At 33.2% G+C, this 18,465-nt stretch overlaps 1 protein-coding gene across 1 annotated transcript in view; it reads left to right on the top strand.

Moving 5' to 3' along the window:
• Positions 1 to 18,465, top strand: part of LOC128213154 (complement C5-like) — a 46,781-nt gene that overhangs the window by 11,573 nt on the left and 16,743 nt on the right. Inside the window, exons 12-31 of the mRNA XM_052918705.1 lie at positions 75 to 167; positions 1,497 to 1,568; positions 2,005 to 2,202; positions 4,065 to 4,214; positions 4,470 to 4,544; positions 5,750 to 5,864; positions 6,105 to 6,335; positions 6,567 to 6,711; positions 7,546 to 7,613; positions 7,933 to 8,090; positions 9,455 to 9,538; positions 9,985 to 10,122; positions 11,702 to 11,798; positions 12,276 to 12,377; positions 12,543 to 12,731; positions 13,440 to 13,518; positions 13,668 to 13,830; positions 14,798 to 14,887; positions 15,373 to 15,544; positions 15,749 to 15,921. Of these exons, the coding sequence (XP_052774665.1) occupies positions 75 to 167; positions 1,497 to 1,568; positions 2,005 to 2,202; positions 4,065 to 4,214; positions 4,470 to 4,544; positions 5,750 to 5,864; positions 6,105 to 6,335; positions 6,567 to 6,711; positions 7,546 to 7,613; positions 7,933 to 8,090; positions 9,455 to 9,538; positions 9,985 to 10,122; positions 11,702 to 11,798; positions 12,276 to 12,377; positions 12,543 to 12,731; positions 13,440 to 13,518; positions 13,668 to 13,830; positions 14,798 to 14,887; positions 15,373 to 15,544; positions 15,749 to 15,921 (2,592 nt within the window). The remainder of the gene's footprint in view (positions 1 to 74; positions 168 to 1,496; positions 1,569 to 2,004; positions 2,203 to 4,064; positions 4,215 to 4,469; positions 4,545 to 5,749; positions 5,865 to 6,104; positions 6,336 to 6,566; positions 6,712 to 7,545; positions 7,614 to 7,932; positions 8,091 to 9,454; positions 9,539 to 9,984; positions 10,123 to 11,701; positions 11,799 to 12,275; positions 12,378 to 12,542; positions 12,732 to 13,439; positions 13,519 to 13,667; positions 13,831 to 14,797; positions 14,888 to 15,372; positions 15,545 to 15,748; positions 15,922 to 18,465) is intronic.

The raw sequence follows: 18,465 nt of genomic DNA, 5'->3' as shown, positions 1-18,465 counted from the left end.
TTATTATAAATAAATATTTTCATTTTTCCAAATTATCTTATGACTTTTCCGCATTGTATTTTCTCCTCTCGTAGGTACACCCCATAGATTACCCTGGAGAGGCTACCGATTTTCACGTCAAACCTTACAACGGCAACAACCAAATGGTCGTTGAAAAAGTGGAAAGGGTAATTAATTAGTTCATTCAAGTTGTTTTAGATACACAACAGACAAGTTTATTGTCGTAAACATATTGATAACATTTTCTTTAAAAGGATACATAAAAATTGTTTCAGAATATAAATACTACGGTCACAATGAAACATGGCATATTTAAAGGACAACACAATGTAGACACTCACAAAATAGAAAGAAAAGTAACAGTTTCAAAATACAAATGAAGACTATCTAAATCAAAACGTAAATGGTACATACCTGAATAAACAGAATAATGGTGATTTAGAAGGATTGCTATATAAATTTACTTATATTTCTTTTTATGACGATGGTTGAGATTTCATTACTTCAATAAGCTTGTACATACTCGGGCTTCTAATATGAAATAGTTTCACCAAGTCCTTTCTGGAATTGTTGAACGCTGCCAAGTCTTATTGTTTGGTAAAAATTACCCACATAAAGTTCAATTTCAAAGTGTTCCTTAAGGTAATAATATGCACATAAATTATTATTATTGCTAATGTGTTCAATACATCAAACACCCTTTGTTTAAACACAATATGCAACTTCTTCATGTCTGCTCCTAAAATTGCTCTTTATTTTTAGTCAATATGATGTTTTGCGATCTTATTAATTCAGTAAACTTGAATATTATTGTTTGTCTAATATAAAATAGTTTGATCAACTTCTTTCTAATATTGTTATACACGGACTGTTAAATGTCAATGTGGTATTCATCTTCTTTATCGTTAGAATTACACAACTTATAATGCCGGTCAGCTGTAAAGATTCTATTACGGTCATATCGGGATGATTCAACATGTTATTTATGTGATGACAATCTTAGCAATTTTTAATTTCTTTGGTAAAAAGTCTAGATAATATTCAATTTCAAACGGTTTGTTAAGGTATGTATTTAAGATTTACTATTGACAAAAAATGGGCTTTTCTTTTGTAACAAGACTGCAAACGTTTTTTATACTAAGTCTGTTGATATACATCTAGCACTCTACTTTAAACAAACTATTGAAATTATCTGATTGTATACAATATGCAGCTGACGATAAGCCAAATATCGTTTGTGTTTCATGAAACAATCGTTTTATTGGTTTTGTTTTCATCGCCGTCTTCGCCTTGTTAAATCTTGACCCTTACCCCATAGCAGTTAAAGATAAGTGAAACGGGGTACACATGTTGATAAAGACAATAGGCAAATGTATTGCAAAGCTCATTAAACTAGCGTTTATAACTTTTTAGTTATGCACCCTTTTGACTAAAGACGAGAGAAGCTGTTCGAACCACGGCACTCATGTAATATCATTATTTTATTTTCGTTCCAGGACAATGCGCCGTTTATCCGAGCTTACACAAACATGAATCCTGTCAATCAATTTACAGGAATTATGATGATGGTAGGTAAACAAGTTCTCGCAGTTATTTGGAACAATTTAAAACAAAATACTGAGCTAGGCATCAACCATGCGGTTGCTTTATTGTTAACGATAATTCACCATTCAGCCGACAATTTGCTTGAGCTCAAATAGTATTTATCTTGTTTGGCGCTAGTTTAACAACGCCTACATAGACACGGTGTAACATTAAATCTAGGGTTGATAATATCGCAATTTAACAAATTATGTGTTGTAAGTGTTGTTTTATCATGAAACGTTCATATCACTAAACTTACGAAATGTTCATTCCCTAAGTACGTCGCCAGAGTTTTCCTCTTCTACGATGTGCCCATAAAACTTAGTTTAAATGTTATACACGTGAAATTTGGTATGTCAGAACAAAAACATTTGAAAGAAATCAGTAAAATCCCATTGGTTATTCTATAGAATATTTTAGATTGTTTCACGTGGAGAAATTGTGTACAACAAATTCAATGTACCAACGAATGAAATCAACATGCGAATGGAAAATGACATTCCTCAGAAGATTTCTCCTGGGGCCAGATTGCTCGCCTTTTATGTTGACACAAATGGAGATGCAATAGTTGCTGACTCGACAAAGTTTGCAGTTGACCCTATGTGCAGGGGTGAACCGGTATGTATGTAGGACAGGTGAAGAACTTAAGCAGATATTCTTTTTTTTTAATTCTCTGAACCATTAGGTGTGTTGCTTGAAGGTTAGTCCAACTTGTTAAAAAAGACTGCCGTGGTGTTTATCTAATAAGAAGGATTTATCTAATTATAAAAATGTAAAGAAACATACATTTAGTAAATGTCAATACTTTGAAATAGCGATACTCCCTTCAGACTAGGTCAATGGTTATAATATTGGAACTTGGTCCCAATAATGAGCGGATTATCTCCGTTCTATTGTAAAATAGTTATAGTGTCTCATGTCAAGTCACATAACAGTTTAATCATATGCTTTCCAGTGGTTTAAAGAGACTAATCAGTGAAATATAAATGATACTACGTGGTGAAAACAATGAAAATATAAATTTGATATTAATTACTGTATTAAACTTTAAGGCTTGTGTACTATCCAAATCAAACATCCATGCTCATGGCAATGACACAATATTAACGACGTCATCTCCAAATGACGTTACATGCGCATTCATTTTGGTGTTTAAATAATGAAATGCAATTGAATGTCTTTAATTACCACCTTAAAGCTGTACTCTCACAGATTGAACGTTTTGACACCTGTTTTATGTTTTGTCTTGGAGCGAGTCTATTTTTGCGATAATCAATGGAAACCACTTATATAAGACTGCTGGCAAAATTAGATCACAGATGTTTATATTTAACTTCGAAAATTGATGTTTTATGCATTTATCTTAAACCGTTAGTAACGATTTAATCCATAAAACATTAATTTCCAACGGAAATTTAATATCAATTTTAAATTTAGCAATCACATATCATTGGTTTGCAGATATTTACGTATACATTTGCTCTTTCCAAGCCAAAAAATATACAAGTTGTAAATATGGTATATCTGTGAGAGTGAACCTTTAAGGCATAAAACAAAGCTATAGACTGTTTACTTAAGTGCAAGAGTGCAAAACATCAACTTTTTGACTTTTATATAAAAATCTGCGATCTAATTTTTGGTCAGCAGTCTTTTATAACTGGTTTTCATGGGTTTTCGCAAAAATTGGCTTGTTCCGAAAAAAAAAAGTTGTCAAAACGTCCAACTGTGAGAGTGCAGCTTTAATATGTACTATACGTATTACATTTCATTTAGATACAAAGAAGTTTGCTGTTATTAGTTTAGTTTAGTTTAAACATATTTATTTTACAACGATTGTGAAACAAGTTATTACAACATTATATTAATCACTCTCGTTGGCACGATTTTACGCGAGAGTGTGGTCTTGTGTTGTGGGGGAAACCGGAGAACCCGGAGAAAACGCACTTGTCCGGCTTGGTGACCACGAACCAAACTCACATGCGCCCGAGCCGGGAATCGAACCCGGGTCGCCTAGGTGAGAAGCGAGTGCGCTAACCACTGCGCTAACCAGACAACCTATGTTGATATTAATTTGGGTGCTAAAAACGTGAACACACATGTTCTAAAAGGCTGTGCCCTTTGTATAACGCCAAACCGAACAAGTGGGTTTACACTGGGTAATCCGGTTTCACCAACAAAACAAGACCTCACACTCGTGCAACATAGGAAAAAATGCAATGACAAAGCATAAGTTTAAAACTTTCTTCACAATCGTTGTAAAATACATGTTGTTATAACTAAATGTTTGATTTATTTGTTTTAGTTTTTTGTGTGTTTTGACTACTAGGTATGTCCCTGTAGTTGGCATTTTATTATTGAAAACGTAGTCTAATATTGTTGGGTAAGTGTGGATAGGTTATTATTCCTGACACGATTCAATGTTGGCTAGTTCGTTATTATAATACATCCACGATATGTATGTTGTCTTCCATGTGTTCTAGCTTACGTTGAAAACTGAAGAAACAACGTTAGATCCCGGCGCAACTGGTAAACTAACGGTGACCGGACCGAGTGACATGTGGGTCGGGTTTAACATTATGGACAAAGCTTTGTTATTGCTTAACAGCGACAACATTCTCAAGCACGATACGGTATTACTAAAGAAAATTATTGTTTTCTGTACAAATTTCATTATAAATTATATATATTTCAGAAAACTGACAATAGCGATTTAATAGAAAACTATACCTCACAACAAATTTCCCTTACGTTAGAGTATTAATTAAATAAAAAGTAAGATTAATTATTACTGGCTCAGTGCTTCTGAAAACCTTATGACTAAAATAATTATTGTCTATGATTGTTTTTAATAAATGTTGCATGTTTTTCTGTGTTTGTTTTTGTAGATATTCCAAGCCTTGGATTCCCATGACCTTGGCTGTGGAGCTGGGAGCGGCATGAACGCCGAAGAAATTTTCAAGGTCATTTAATTGCGTTTTACGTTTATGCTTTATTAAATTCCGTATCTGATATAAACGGCGTTATTTAACATATTTTCACTTCAATAAAAATCGACATCTGCTCTTCTTCAGTGGTCGTTTTTCTCCTTTTGTATGAACAAATAGGTTATCGCTGGGGGTTTTCCGAGGTAAACGGATTGCAAACCAAAAACAACAACATTATTTTCATTTAGAAGTCATTTAAAAATGGATGAAAAGGTGTGTGTTTTATAGTTAAATTTTATTGTTCCCAAACTGAAGAGAAAACGCGATGTTATTAAAATGCGTGTTTCAACTATGCACACGTTCTTATCGTACAATACGTGTCGAAACGCGACGTTTGTTTGGAGTAGGTTTCAATGTTGTCACATGGACGGGCGCGTGATCAAAATGGACCAGCTAACATGATTGTAAAATAAAACTATAAAATATGTTGGGTTTTTTTAAAACATTCTTTATGAAAATCAATTGTTTAAACTAATAAAGAAAAAAGAAACATCAAGATACAAAGAAAAATGTATGTCTAATAGAGTTATTACAAACCTTTTGGACACATTAAATGGTTATTTGTTAACTTGCCCGCAAACTCATAGGCTACAGGTTGTTTAATAGAAGGGTTTACCAACCTTAGGACCCGATTCATCAAAACGCAGTAAACAGTTTCGGAGGACGCTTTGCTTATTTATAATAATCTGATTGTTAACCTTATAAATGATATAATGTAGGAACATTCTGTAACTCAACTTTGCAATAAGTACGGCAGTATCATTGACTTATTACCTCCCTTTCTTCGTTTAAATATAATTTAGCTTTCAATTGAATCATTTTATGAAAACAACAGTGTAAGTATAATTATTTCGTTTTAAAAGATATTTAAACGAATTACTTCTAAGTTAAAATATGAAATTTATTAGTTTATAAAGCAACATGGTATTTATTGCATTAAATTAGTGGAACAACTTTAAATGTCTGTAATCGCCAGTCTCGTAAATTGTCCTTTGCTGAATATTGACTTATCAATTTACCCTGTTTAAAACACAAACTTTGTCAATTTAGAATACATGCTTAGCAATACTGACCAATCAGTCCAAATTTAACATATACATGTTCAATTTATAGTTTATGCGCACCTATATTGACCAATCAAATCTCCCTGATAAGAACCATCAAAACCTTTTTCATTGTAGAATGCAGGATTAACGATATTGACAAATGCAAATGCAGATCAAGCAGCTCTGAGACGAACTAGTGAACACTGTGACAAAGCGAAAAGAAGACGTCGAAGGAGTGCTTCTCCTTTAAGTAAGCACTTGTTGAATAACTGTCTTATTTAGAAACCCCCCCTCTCCCCCTCCCCCCCCCCCGATTTACAAAATAAATTGTATCTAGAACAATTGTGATTGTATTTGTGATTAATTTTTAAACGAAGATACAGAACGCGGACTTAAGTTGGCATGTTCTATAGACTTATTTAAGTGACAAATACCTCTAAAATATAATTATAGATTATTACTCGTAGCTAAGAAGACTAATATTTTTCAGAATGCCATCCCAAGATGCACAACTGTTGCGAGATCGGCGAGTTGCTTGCTGATGGTTTGCTTGAGTGGAAGGATAATCAACTTGATCATAGGAATATCGTGGTCGATCTAAACCCTCGGGAGGACTGTATGGCCAAGGCAATGGCTATACGCAGAAAAAAACACATAACACATGAATGCATTACTTCGATATACAAGTTTTGTTTGGAAAAACTCGCTTCAGAGCTTAGAGGTATGATTTCAGTTTTGCAATTATTTGGTTGAAACATGTTATTGCGAGGCGACGAAACATGTATCATGTTCCAATACATATACAGATGCAAATTTACTTACATAATACAAACAATGAAACTGTATTTTAATGCTCAGAGATAAAACTGCAAAGGAAATATTTTATGATAATTCATCAAATGAATGATATTATTGATGAAAATAAGCTCACTTTAAAATGACATAATTCCAGACCAAGGCCTGGAGGGCAGATCTATATTCGCTGATGATGAGCAGTACAAAAAAGATGTTAACGCACTCATTGAACTAGGCAGCTTTTTAACGAAAAGATCGAATTTTGAGACTTCCTTTTTCTTTGAGGAACACCAACTATCACAGTAAGTTTAAGATACTTGTAATTCTAAAAAGAGTGTGATCCTTCATGAAATAATCAGGTCAATTACAAGCAACATTATTAAATCACAAATAAAATCTTTTAAAATAGTATTTGTCATCATTGAAACATACCTTTTCGAAATGAATGATCCTACAGGTGGCCTTTAAATAGTAAACCCATTCATTTAAAAGCATTTTTATTATTAAATTAGATTGATATTGAGATTTGAAATAATAAAAATGTAAAATAATCAAATATCATGATGGTCAATATAGCTTTAAGTTCTCTCAAATTGCCAGTCATTTCTACTGCCTTTATAGTCATTTTAAGGCTTTGCAAAACGAAGGCGAGATGTTTTTCGGTGGTTTATTAAACAATAACAGCGGATTCTATACTGATAACCTTATCGTTTAAGACAGAAAGTTTATCGTGTTTCATCCATTTAGCCCGTTTTATTTGTAAAAAAGAAACGCAAACCCACACAGTACTGGGAGAAAAATCAATGACGTCATTTGGTTTTAATTTGGCGCGATTTTCAATTTAAAGTATTTGTAAAAATTAGTAATTTATTTTGATGAATAATAAGCATAACATCTACATATAATGTTTGTTTCAGTGTAAACTTGCAATATAGTTCATTTCATGAAAACTACAAGTTAATATTTCTCTCGTGGCAGAACTCGTAAAATATCTGTCTTAGTGCTAACTCTGTGAAAAAATATTATTATCTTACTCTGAAACAAACATATATTCCCCATAGGTGGTGAAAAAAGAACACAGAAATGATACAACGATACAGTTGATATGAGATTTATCTTTGAGATATATATTTCAGGGGCGGACCTTTGAAAAGGAGTGTCAAATTCAGAGATTCCATCACGGAATGGAGTGTTCAAGCCATCGGTAAATATTTGTACTTGTATCTGTTTTAAGTGTATGAAAATTAGTGTAAGCAATACATATGATATAGGATGTACAATGGCCTGACGGACAAAAGCGTGATTAAGAAAAAAAAACGGGCTTGGTAACGATCTTTTGTTTAGATTTTAAGTAGGTCAAAATCTGACGGGGCGTGTTACTGTAAAATAATCTTAAATATCAGGTTTTTGGTAGCAGCCGTTTGTTTACATTATATGTATGTCTAAAAGACGGATATTCCCTGTGTTACTTTAATACAATTTAGAATATCGGGTTTGGTAGTAATCTTTTGTTTCAAATCTAGGTTTATCCGCAACTGAAGGGGCCTGCATTGCTGAATCAGTCGACGTGAAGACCTTCAAAAAATTCTTCATCCAACTTGATCTACCCTACAAAGCTACTCGATTTGAACGTTTCAACATTAAAGCGACCGTATTCAACTATAACGACCAGAGGCAAAGAGTAAGTTTATTGTCATAGTGATAGAATTGTATATGCGGTGGTTAGTTGTTTATATATATGATGAAATCTTGGAATGTCGCATGGATCTAAGAGGTCAATACCGCAAACGTTTGTTACAGAAAAAATAATTTAGAACATAAGTATCGTAAATTGGTTTGAGTGGAAGATGTATTTATCCCAACGCAAGTGCCGCAAAGAGGGTTGGGTAGCGTCTACCTTTTACGACGATCTATTGTTTTGCCTTTTTCTCCCACCCGTTAACATGTAAAAGTTTTTGATGACACAAATGCACGTGCGTAAAAAAATACTTCACTTCACTATTCCGATGAACGGAAAATAGCTTCAGACAAATAATAATTAACGTATTTAAAATCGGAAAAATAAAGCCTTTAAATCAATCGGCACTTTCGTACCGTTCTTAAGTAAATGATTTCGTAAACTATTGAAATATTATACGTACTTAAATAAAAGGTTGGTTTTTATCCATTGTATTCAATCCGATTTCATTAATATTAGTTTGAATTAAAAAAACAGATATATCTTCCCTGTAAAAGTTCGAACTTGAAAGTATATCCGAAATACATATTCATTATAACTCTTCCAAAAGTAAGATTAATACTTATAGCTAAGGATAAGCAACCGGAAGCAAGTTCTCAATTGAAATCCTTCATGAAATATCCAAACTAGAGATAGATGAGAAAACCGTCCCCTACATCCGGGTATTTTATATTTAAACCACCATGGCTCAAGTTACCGGATATTCTTTTCTCCCACCTCAGATAAGTAGATCCAAACATTTAAAAATGCTAGAAATTCTTATTTTGCCCATGGGCAAAGATAAAACAAGAACCCGTATGAAACTCCTTTTTAATTGTCATCACATTGTAATTACCTCCCTTGTTGAATACTGTCGTCAGTAGCATCATAGAAACCTTGCCTTGCGGCAATATTTAGAATGCTAATTAATTATTTCTCGCTTCAAATGTCACCATAAAAAAGTTTTCACGCACCTTTTAAGAAATAATACTTCACTCACCTCAGAAGTATTTACAAACCGATTTGACTATTAACATAATCTGAATCACTGCGCGCATATCCATGACAACCACGAATTATCACATATCTATTCGCACACTATTTTCACTACGCACAAAAGAGTTCCAGTTTTAAATATATATATATTACTTAATTTTGTGCTACTGAGGTAGGAGAAAAAGCATCTACCATAGCCGTTCGGTAAACCTCGTTTCCGTAAAACACCCTACGCTCGGGTCGGAATGAACCTATGTTACACTCTCGGCCATGGAAGATACTTATAGTCTGAGATAGGAGAAAAAAAGTAATGTAAATATTCTCTATTTCAGGCCAGTGTGTATCTTAAAGGAGCTGACGGCCTCTGCTATGGCACTTCTCCTGGGAAAAACTCACCGCGAACACTTGTTGAACTGGTACTTATGAAAATACGCAAAACTAATATCAATTTCCGATAATTTTCTTCAGCGTGTATGTTGCTAATTATTATTTTATTTTTATTTTTGAAAACAACCTTTTACCTTTATAGGTCTAGTTAAAATTAATTTTTGAAATGTCAATGTTATCCTGGCCGATATATCACCGAATGTCAATAATATTTATAACATTATATTCGGCAAATAAAAATTAAATTCTGAAAGCATGACATGGCGTGAAAGAGTGTGTCCATATACTTTACAATCAAATTATGATGTTGGTTTTGATAATGTACATGTATAATGCACTTATAAATGTGTGGCCCCAACGCGGAAAATAGACTTGGCCAGATTGTTTTCCAAGCAATATCTATACCTGGAAGCTCCTTCAATGTCTTTTATATTAATTGGTACATTCACTATAACAATACATTATTACCGAACAGGAGCCCAACAGCGCCAAGACCTTGTCATTTTCGGTCATACCGTTGGTAGCTGGGGACATTCCTGTTACGGTTTCAGCGTTTGTAAGCTCAAACACATCAGGAAAGGCCGATGTTATCGAAAAGAAGCTTCATGTTGTGGTGAGTATTATTCCTAATAATGCAAAGGAAACTAAAGGGACAAGCAAAATTTTAAAGACAACCTTATTTATAGGGAAAGGGCCAATCAACGCCTGACAGACACTTAACGAGAGACACACCACGTCCTAATAAAATGAAAGACAGATAGTTCATACATCAAAATTGCTTTATTTATAAATCGGTTGAGAGTGACGTCACATGTAAACCCGTCCAAAATCCCTAATTCATAAACATGTAATTTCATATTTTGAATAACATCGAACGCATGAGGAAATATTCACGTTCGCTTGACCTCGCGCTTAAACTACTTATAATTTCATATTTAATAATTGCATTGTTTACGCCATTTACTTGTATACGTACTGTTAAGCAATTCATAGATAATCTTAGCTACGAGAATATTGATATTAACGGTTTCATATACATGTACAGCTATTTAGTTTAGATTTACTCTTACTAGTAATTTCGTCATTTGAACAGTTACGCAGGCAATGGTGTCATTTGTTTTAACGACCATATTCATATTTCTTCAAATAATGTAAATTTAACCAATCATTGGAGGCATTTTATAGTAAAATTTGTATTCCGAAGGTGTGCAATTGAACAGATAATTAGTTCATTTACGTGTACGAGTTAGAACGCGCAGAACGTGTGTAACTATTTTGATATTGAAAAACATTAAAACATCGAAACTGACAAAAATGCCATGTAAGCTAAAATTTAACCATCCCAAGTCGTAACTATTAAAATTGTCGTTTAACATCCCTGTTAGTGTAATCATGACAAAGAAATCATTACAACTTCACTTCAGGCAGTGTTCGGTTGACAAGCTTAAACTATATCCATGAAATAATAAATGATATATTATTTGCGGAATTACCACAGCGTATAGAAAATGAGTTGAATTAATCTTTGTATGACATTTACGACATAATATTAACACCTCAACTTCAATTCCTTAAATGACCTGCCTTTCGGCAATTGCGTTTATCAATCGATGAACGCAACATCTTTGGATATGTTCGGATCGCAATTCATCGCATAACAATATAAATGAAATATATTGATCTTGTTATTGCTTGTATTGTGTCAGCAGGTCCCGTAAATATAAATCAACATTTTAAAAAGTATTAATTTATTACATTTTATATGTATTGTTGCCATAAGTATTTCATTTTTACATTTAAAAAAGTGACTTCAAGTTGTTGATTTTTTCCCGCGTTATTGTGACGTCATTTGAAAAAATGTTTCCGGTTACAGTCGGGTCGTTTTATTTTCAGAATGGGTAAGAAGGGATAATATAAGGTTTTCTTAAATGAAATGAAGTATTTCTTTAATAATTCTTGAATAAAATAATGTACTATTGGTGTAAATATAAGGAATGGATTGCGGGGTCGATGTCATTATCGGGAATATGAACGCAATTGGGTTGGTCAAAATACGCGTGGAGTCCTTCGGACTCCACACACTTTGACCAGCCCAATTGCGTTCATACCCCGATACTGACATCAACCCCGTAATTCATTCCTTAATTGAATGCATTACCAACTTACTTTTTTGACATCAACTTCTTACATAGAATGAGGGCATCATGGAAACGAAACAAATCCACGTTTGTTTGGACCCTAACAACCAAATGGAGGCTTGTAGGAACTCGCCACAAGTGACTGCAAACGGTAAGGAATATTATGGCTCATTTATAACTCGGTAATCACAAGATAACATCAAGAAAACATTTTACAATATGACCTTTTCATGTACGTTAAAGAAACCATAAAGTAGCCTCAAGTTTAGTTATCTGGTTTTTATTATCCTTTTCGATGATGGAATCTTAAAAACACAATTCAACTTGTTTTCATAACTTGTATCTACCCCGTGCTTAAGATGCAAATACTTTCAAAATCCTTACCTTAGTGTGCGTCGCTTAATCGGTTAACGATCGAGCGTTCTTTGGCCAACTCTTATGTAACGGTACGTTACATTAGTTTTCTAACTTCACCAACGCTAGAGAGCGCCTCGTTGCAAATAAACCACTAGAATTGTTTTGAGACGGGGCTTAAACTTTGCCATCCCATCATTCTTGTTTTCTTCCGTATTCATTAAAATTGCATGGCCTACGCAACTCGCACAGAATGTATTCAATCTTTTTACAGATCCGGTGCACGGCGACAGACCAGCACGCACCTACAATTTGGATCTGGCATTACCAAAAACTGCTTTGACTGGAACAGGCTCGGCAACGGCCTATGTTGAAAGTAAATATATTATGAACCATTAAAAAAAATATATATGAGTCATTTTAATGTGTTATCTATTTTTTTTTAAATAAAGTAGTAATAGAAATAAAAACAGTAGCACTTTGACACCATCTTTTCTTTTCATTAGCGGTTTCGTTATGTATGTTTTATTGCTATATGTAGGTAATATTATGGACGCTGTAGTCGCAACATTACTTGACGGTGTGGATAAAATGTTCACGGAGCCAAAATATTGTGGAGAACAAACAATGATAATGACAGCACCAATCGTTTACGGGATGCATTATCTCAAACAGACAGGACAAGAAACCGCTGAAAATGAACAACAGGGAACAGCATGGATAAAAATAGGTAATTTTAGTGGTAACATTATTATCGAAACATCATGTATTGTCGACGTGGCCTTGTGTTTTTGTTGTCTTTTGATTTATGCATTGTACTGTATAAATATCAAGTATTTTTAGATATTAAGCTTTAAAATAACCAATTAATGAAAATGAATGCAACGAAATCCATTGGACCATGAAAGAAATGGTCAGACGATTACATACTTTATATTAAAAAAAATTGCGAGGTCCATTTTTCAGCCGATTCATAAGGCTTAAACTTCGTGAATATCGTTTTCGATTCGCGAACTGATTGACTCCGAAAATTCGCATATATTAAACCCTCACGAAAATTTATCAATGAACAATATTTAAAAGATCTAAAGCCGGAAGTTGTATATTCAGACCATTGTCTGAAATTGTCATAGGCAAAATAATATTAATGCTAAAGATTACTTTTTGTTTCAGTGTAAGATCGCAACATATTAAACCGAATGAGCACGAACAATTATTTTTCAAGAGTCGCGAGTAAAATGTATTTTTTGTGTTCACGAGGTTAACTCTATGACAATTTACGGTTTCAAAAGAAAGCGCGTAGAATGTATGAACATGGTTAATGCGAAAATAAGTAAACATTTTGCAATGAGACTCTGTGCAGTACAGTTAATTTATTTTAAAGTGTAATATAAAAATAATAAGTTTTTCATTTGTTTAATGATTTTACCTCTTGTAGGTATATCTCGAGAAATATCGGAATTCCAGAAGATCGACGGATCTTACGGGGCATGGCAACACTGGCCAACAAGTTTGTGGTATGTTTAAATTGGGGTTTATTCATATATTTTTTGTTTGTATTTTTGTGTTAAATGCGTCTGAAAAGTCGCTCTTAATGACTGTTTTTGAATCAAGTGTTTACAATCAAATCTATTTTCTATCAAACTGCAAAAGTTCTATTTGAAAGGTTGACGGCATTTGTTGCCAAAGTTTTCTGCCAAGCCGAAAAGGTAGTTGATGGGGTCGTGGTTAAGGAAAGTTTACAAAGAACCCTGAACTATATCGCCAATAACCAAAAAGGAACAGGATACTTTGTGGATAACAACCCAGTTATTCATAAAGAAATGCAGGTAAATTTGTGTTAAAATGTATGTCCCTTATTAATTTATGAATTTTAACAGCATATGCGATTAAAATTGATGGGCAGTATGTTAATACATGTTTGTCCATTCCATACATTTTATCGCGATTATGCTTTCCAAGAAATATTTGACGAAAATAATCATGTAATTGACTTCATTAATTTACATTATGCAAAGCATGTGTAACTTATATTTCCTAAATCAATAAACATAGCAATAACAAAGTATATTTACCAATATGTCAGGCTAGCAAACAATTATATTACATATTATGATGGATGGAGCGGTAAAAATTTCAAGTTCATGTATGTATTGGATTCTTTTAAACTACAACAAGAACGAAAACTATGTGAAAACTTACCCCAAAATATGCTAGGGACATAAAAACAAAACAATGCCTTTTATTATACACCTTAACCTCTCTATAAATTTCCTTATGCGTTTTACAAATAACTGTACTGATAAATGGAAGTCGGCTATAGTCGACTATATTAAATTCTGTATTCATCAATAGTCAGAAAACCCGTATATAATAAATAAATGTTTGCGTAAACTCATCCAATAAAGAGATCCCAATCGGTCATTCTAGTACACATACTGTTGTGACGTCATGATTTTCTATTTTTATCCAGAGGTCGACACGAAGGGATTAATGTGGAACAGAGCAGTAGCAAATTATTTATATGTAGCCGCATAACAATACAAATTGTCATAATTAAGCCTGTTGAATATGGAATAATAGGTTTGTTATGTGTGTTAACGTATGGGTCTTATTAAAAATCCATTTACAAAAAGGTTTATTGGTGTTCATGAAAGTTAATCTAATACATTATTCCACCTTGGTTATGTAATTTGTTAAAATTCCATCAGCAATTCATATTATTTGAGTAATAAGAAATAGGTCCCATGCAGATGAGTTGCAAACGTTAACCTTTGAAGGATATTGTTGTTTTAGGGCGTCCTTGGCCAAGGTGACCGAAAGGAAGATCCCTCGTTGACATCATTTGTGTTGATTGCACTACAAGAGTGTCCAGAAAGGACTGAGGTAGACATGTATAAAATGTTCGGGGTTTTTTATGTGCTGTTTGGATGCAATGTGTTGTTTTGTAGTTTTTTTGTTTCCTTTCCAAAACTTGCTAAAAGAAGAAATGACAAAAATAGTTACGAACGCAAATATTTTATTGTTCATGGCATACAGTATTGAATTAGAACTTTTGTTTTCGCACGTACTCTTTCCTTAATGTCATAATTAAAAGTCAATTCATTGTCAAATGACAAAATAAATTTATTGACGTTCAATGTGGATTGCTATACACATGAATCAAATTGACTCAACATACTCTGGGCCCTACTTGACTCAGTATTTATATATATATATTATACCATGGTATTTTTGCAATCTAATGTATTTTAACTTTCATCTTACATTTCAAATCATATGGCAAAGAGTAGGTTTACACCTTCCCTGATTCCTTTCTTTTTGCACACTTATTTAAGAATGATTTCAAGCAGTAAATCAATCTGTTGTAGCCGGTTCAGGATGCTGTTTCAAATGCCCAGAGCTATCTGGAGGTTTTGCCAGCCGGAAACTTTCAGAACAAATACTTGCTAGCCATCACAACGTATGCCCTTGCTCTAAGTAACAGTAAACACAAAGGAACTTTCAAGAACTTATTGTTGGAAGCTGTCACAGAAAGAGAAAGTAAGTGCACGATTCGTCGGTGGCTTGCAACAGACGGTGTCTCAATGGCTCAAGGCATAACTTTGTGGAGAGATTCATTTCAAGCATTTAAAAAATTATGTTTCAAATAAGACTATTTCCCTATCATTTTTTTATCAAAGGAATTGCTATTCTTCTGGAATTTTATTTGAGGTTATATTTATAATATATATATATATGATGCAGATATGATGTACTGGTCCGACCATGACGGTAACGAAGCTACGGCCGCTGATGTTGAAACTACTGCATATGCTTTGCTAGCTTTCCTCAAGTTTGATGATATTCGAACAAGTGGGAAAATTGTGACATGGTTAACGGGGCAGAGGAAAGCCATTGGTGTTTGGTACACGACTCAGGTAAGGAAGTTATCAAATTGTATCAACATTTTCTTGTGTGCGTTGTATGTTGATTGTATTGTTGAGAACGTAAGTAAAATACACTTGCTAACGATTAAATCCAGTCGTGAATACACGATATATATATATGCATTATAGTTGATCTATTTATTGGCAGATAAATTTATCAAAATTATTTGTTTTGTTATGAGGACGTATGTATTTTGACTTTATAAAATGCTTTTGCTATGTTTAAATTCCTTTTATTCGATTATTTTATGAAAATTATTTTTTATGACGTTTAATTACTTTTGAAAAATGACCTGTCTTTATGTTATTATACCAAACAATATCCTTGATATATCATAGCCCAACTATTTGTTTCGTTGTGTTTAGAACGTCTTATAATTATAGACCATATGTGTCACTGTTTAAAAATGTAGTGTTCTATCATTGTTGAAAAGACATATTTTTATATTTTTTAGTTTTTTATCTGTGTTTAAATGATATATTCAACTCGTGTTTCGTGCAGTATCTTTGTTTATTGGACATAGTCAACTCTGATAGTGTTTTATTCTTGTTTAAGGGCATTTCCTTGTGTTTGTAGTGCTTCATCTTTGTTTTAAGGACATATTCTACTCGTATGTAGTACTTTATCTTTGTTTAAACCGACATTTCCTACTCTTATGTAGTGTGCTAGGTTACGTTTAACTTATCGAAAACTGTACATTATGTCAGAGAAAGGACAGTCCGGGGCACGTATTGGCGAAGTTGTTTTTCTACACATAATGGACAGTTCGAGGCATTTCGCCTATCTAAAACATGTTAACACAGCGTTTATGTCGCGAATGTCATTCCTATTGAACACTGACCGAAAGAAAGAAGGCCAAGATATAATCCTTTGTTTATTAAAGGGCATATTAAGACTAAAGAGCATATAGTTTGTTTCGATGTCAGCAATAATCATTATATAAAGAAATGGTGAAAATGGTCAGATTTAATATATCGTTAATTTGTATATTTAGCATTTTGCTTAATATTGTTTGTACAAATAAATGAAAACAAAACCTCAATTTGAAAACAAATTTGAACAGTTGTCGCTAGCTTTAAATATGTAAGAGAGTCTTATTTTCACTGAAAGTCGTAACGTATAAAAATCCATTTTGCAACTTCAAGAACTCGAAAATTTCTGTTTATGTTTAAATGAACAAGTAGTTAAATTACGAAACAGAATAGAACAGAAACAGCGTATTGATAAAATAACAAGCGCATTGACATACAAACAAAATTATTGTACAAACAAAACATGGCATGTGACATGTTGAAAAATACAATGGTATAAACTATATTCCCTTAAAAACATAAATGAGAGAATCTGATTGGTGAGAGTAAATTTAGATGATCTTGACTAGAATTATGTCTCGCGGACTATAAACGGATGCAACCGGACACCATATAAGATCAGTATAACTCCTTGTTCCGTTGGAATTACTTAAACGGTGAGGCCTAATAAAGTTTTAGCTTCCATTTTAAAGATATGTCTGTATTTTCTGTGATTTGTTTGTACACATTTATATAGCTACATAAACGAATCGTAGATGCATTATAATTGTAACCTTAATTCGAAACATACAGAACTATCTAGCTACAGCTTCGAAAATTAAACCAATATGATCATTTGACCTATGTGATTACCTAAAATTTCACCGTTGTTCAGTATGTTGTTAGAGAACATTTTGTTGTCTTTTAAACTATAATTGAAATCACACACATTGTTTTGTAAACTGAATGTTCAATTCTACCACATGGTCGCATTTTCGGTTATATCGATTTCAATAAACAAAAATGAAAGTGCTGAAAGCGTTGAAAGACTGTAGGCGCAACAAGTTATACAGTTCTGTTCACAGACAATAAAAACCGAATCCAAAAAATATTTTGAAAGGCCCCAAATTGTAACCGATATGTGCCTGTCTATAACAGTAACTGATAAGCCTATTTGTACAAGGATATATGAACATTGCTTTCATCTGGCAAGTGTATTGTAAGTGTCAAGTGTATTAAAACAAACCCGATATTGGCTGAGGACGTTTTGACTATGTGTAGTAGATACATTTAGCCAGGGTCGTTTAGTCAACACATTTCAATTTTCCATTTATTATCTGTAATTATATATTCCCTTGGTTATCCACCAATATTTATGTAAGATTCCTTAGCTTGCTTTGAAATTCACTTTTCACTTTTATGAACGTATTCAAATAAAGTGGTCTTTTAGTCTGCACTATTTTAAACCGCTAAACTCAATACGTGTCATTTTGTAACTATGATGCATTAATTCTTTTAACATGTCATGTCAAAAAGAAGATCTCACGATACCTGATTTGCGGTACCAAAGTATGTAGGTCTTCGGCCTAACATGTATATCAAATCTCAACTTGCTACACACTTCCAACCCATTCGTTCCTTTTCAAGATATTTGAAACATCGATTGCCTATTTTGTACTCTATGTTGTTATAGTATTGTGTAACATTGTTTCAACGGTCCATTATTTAAACAAAAACCGGCAA

The sequence above is a fragment of the Mya arenaria genome, chromosome 13 (genome assembly GCF_026914265.1).
Source record: "Mya arenaria isolate MELC-2E11 chromosome 13, ASM2691426v1".
Taxonomy (NCBI): domain Eukaryota; kingdom Metazoa; phylum Mollusca; class Bivalvia; order Myida; family Myidae; genus Mya; species Mya arenaria.
This window is presented reverse-complemented; position numbering and strand designations above follow the sequence as displayed.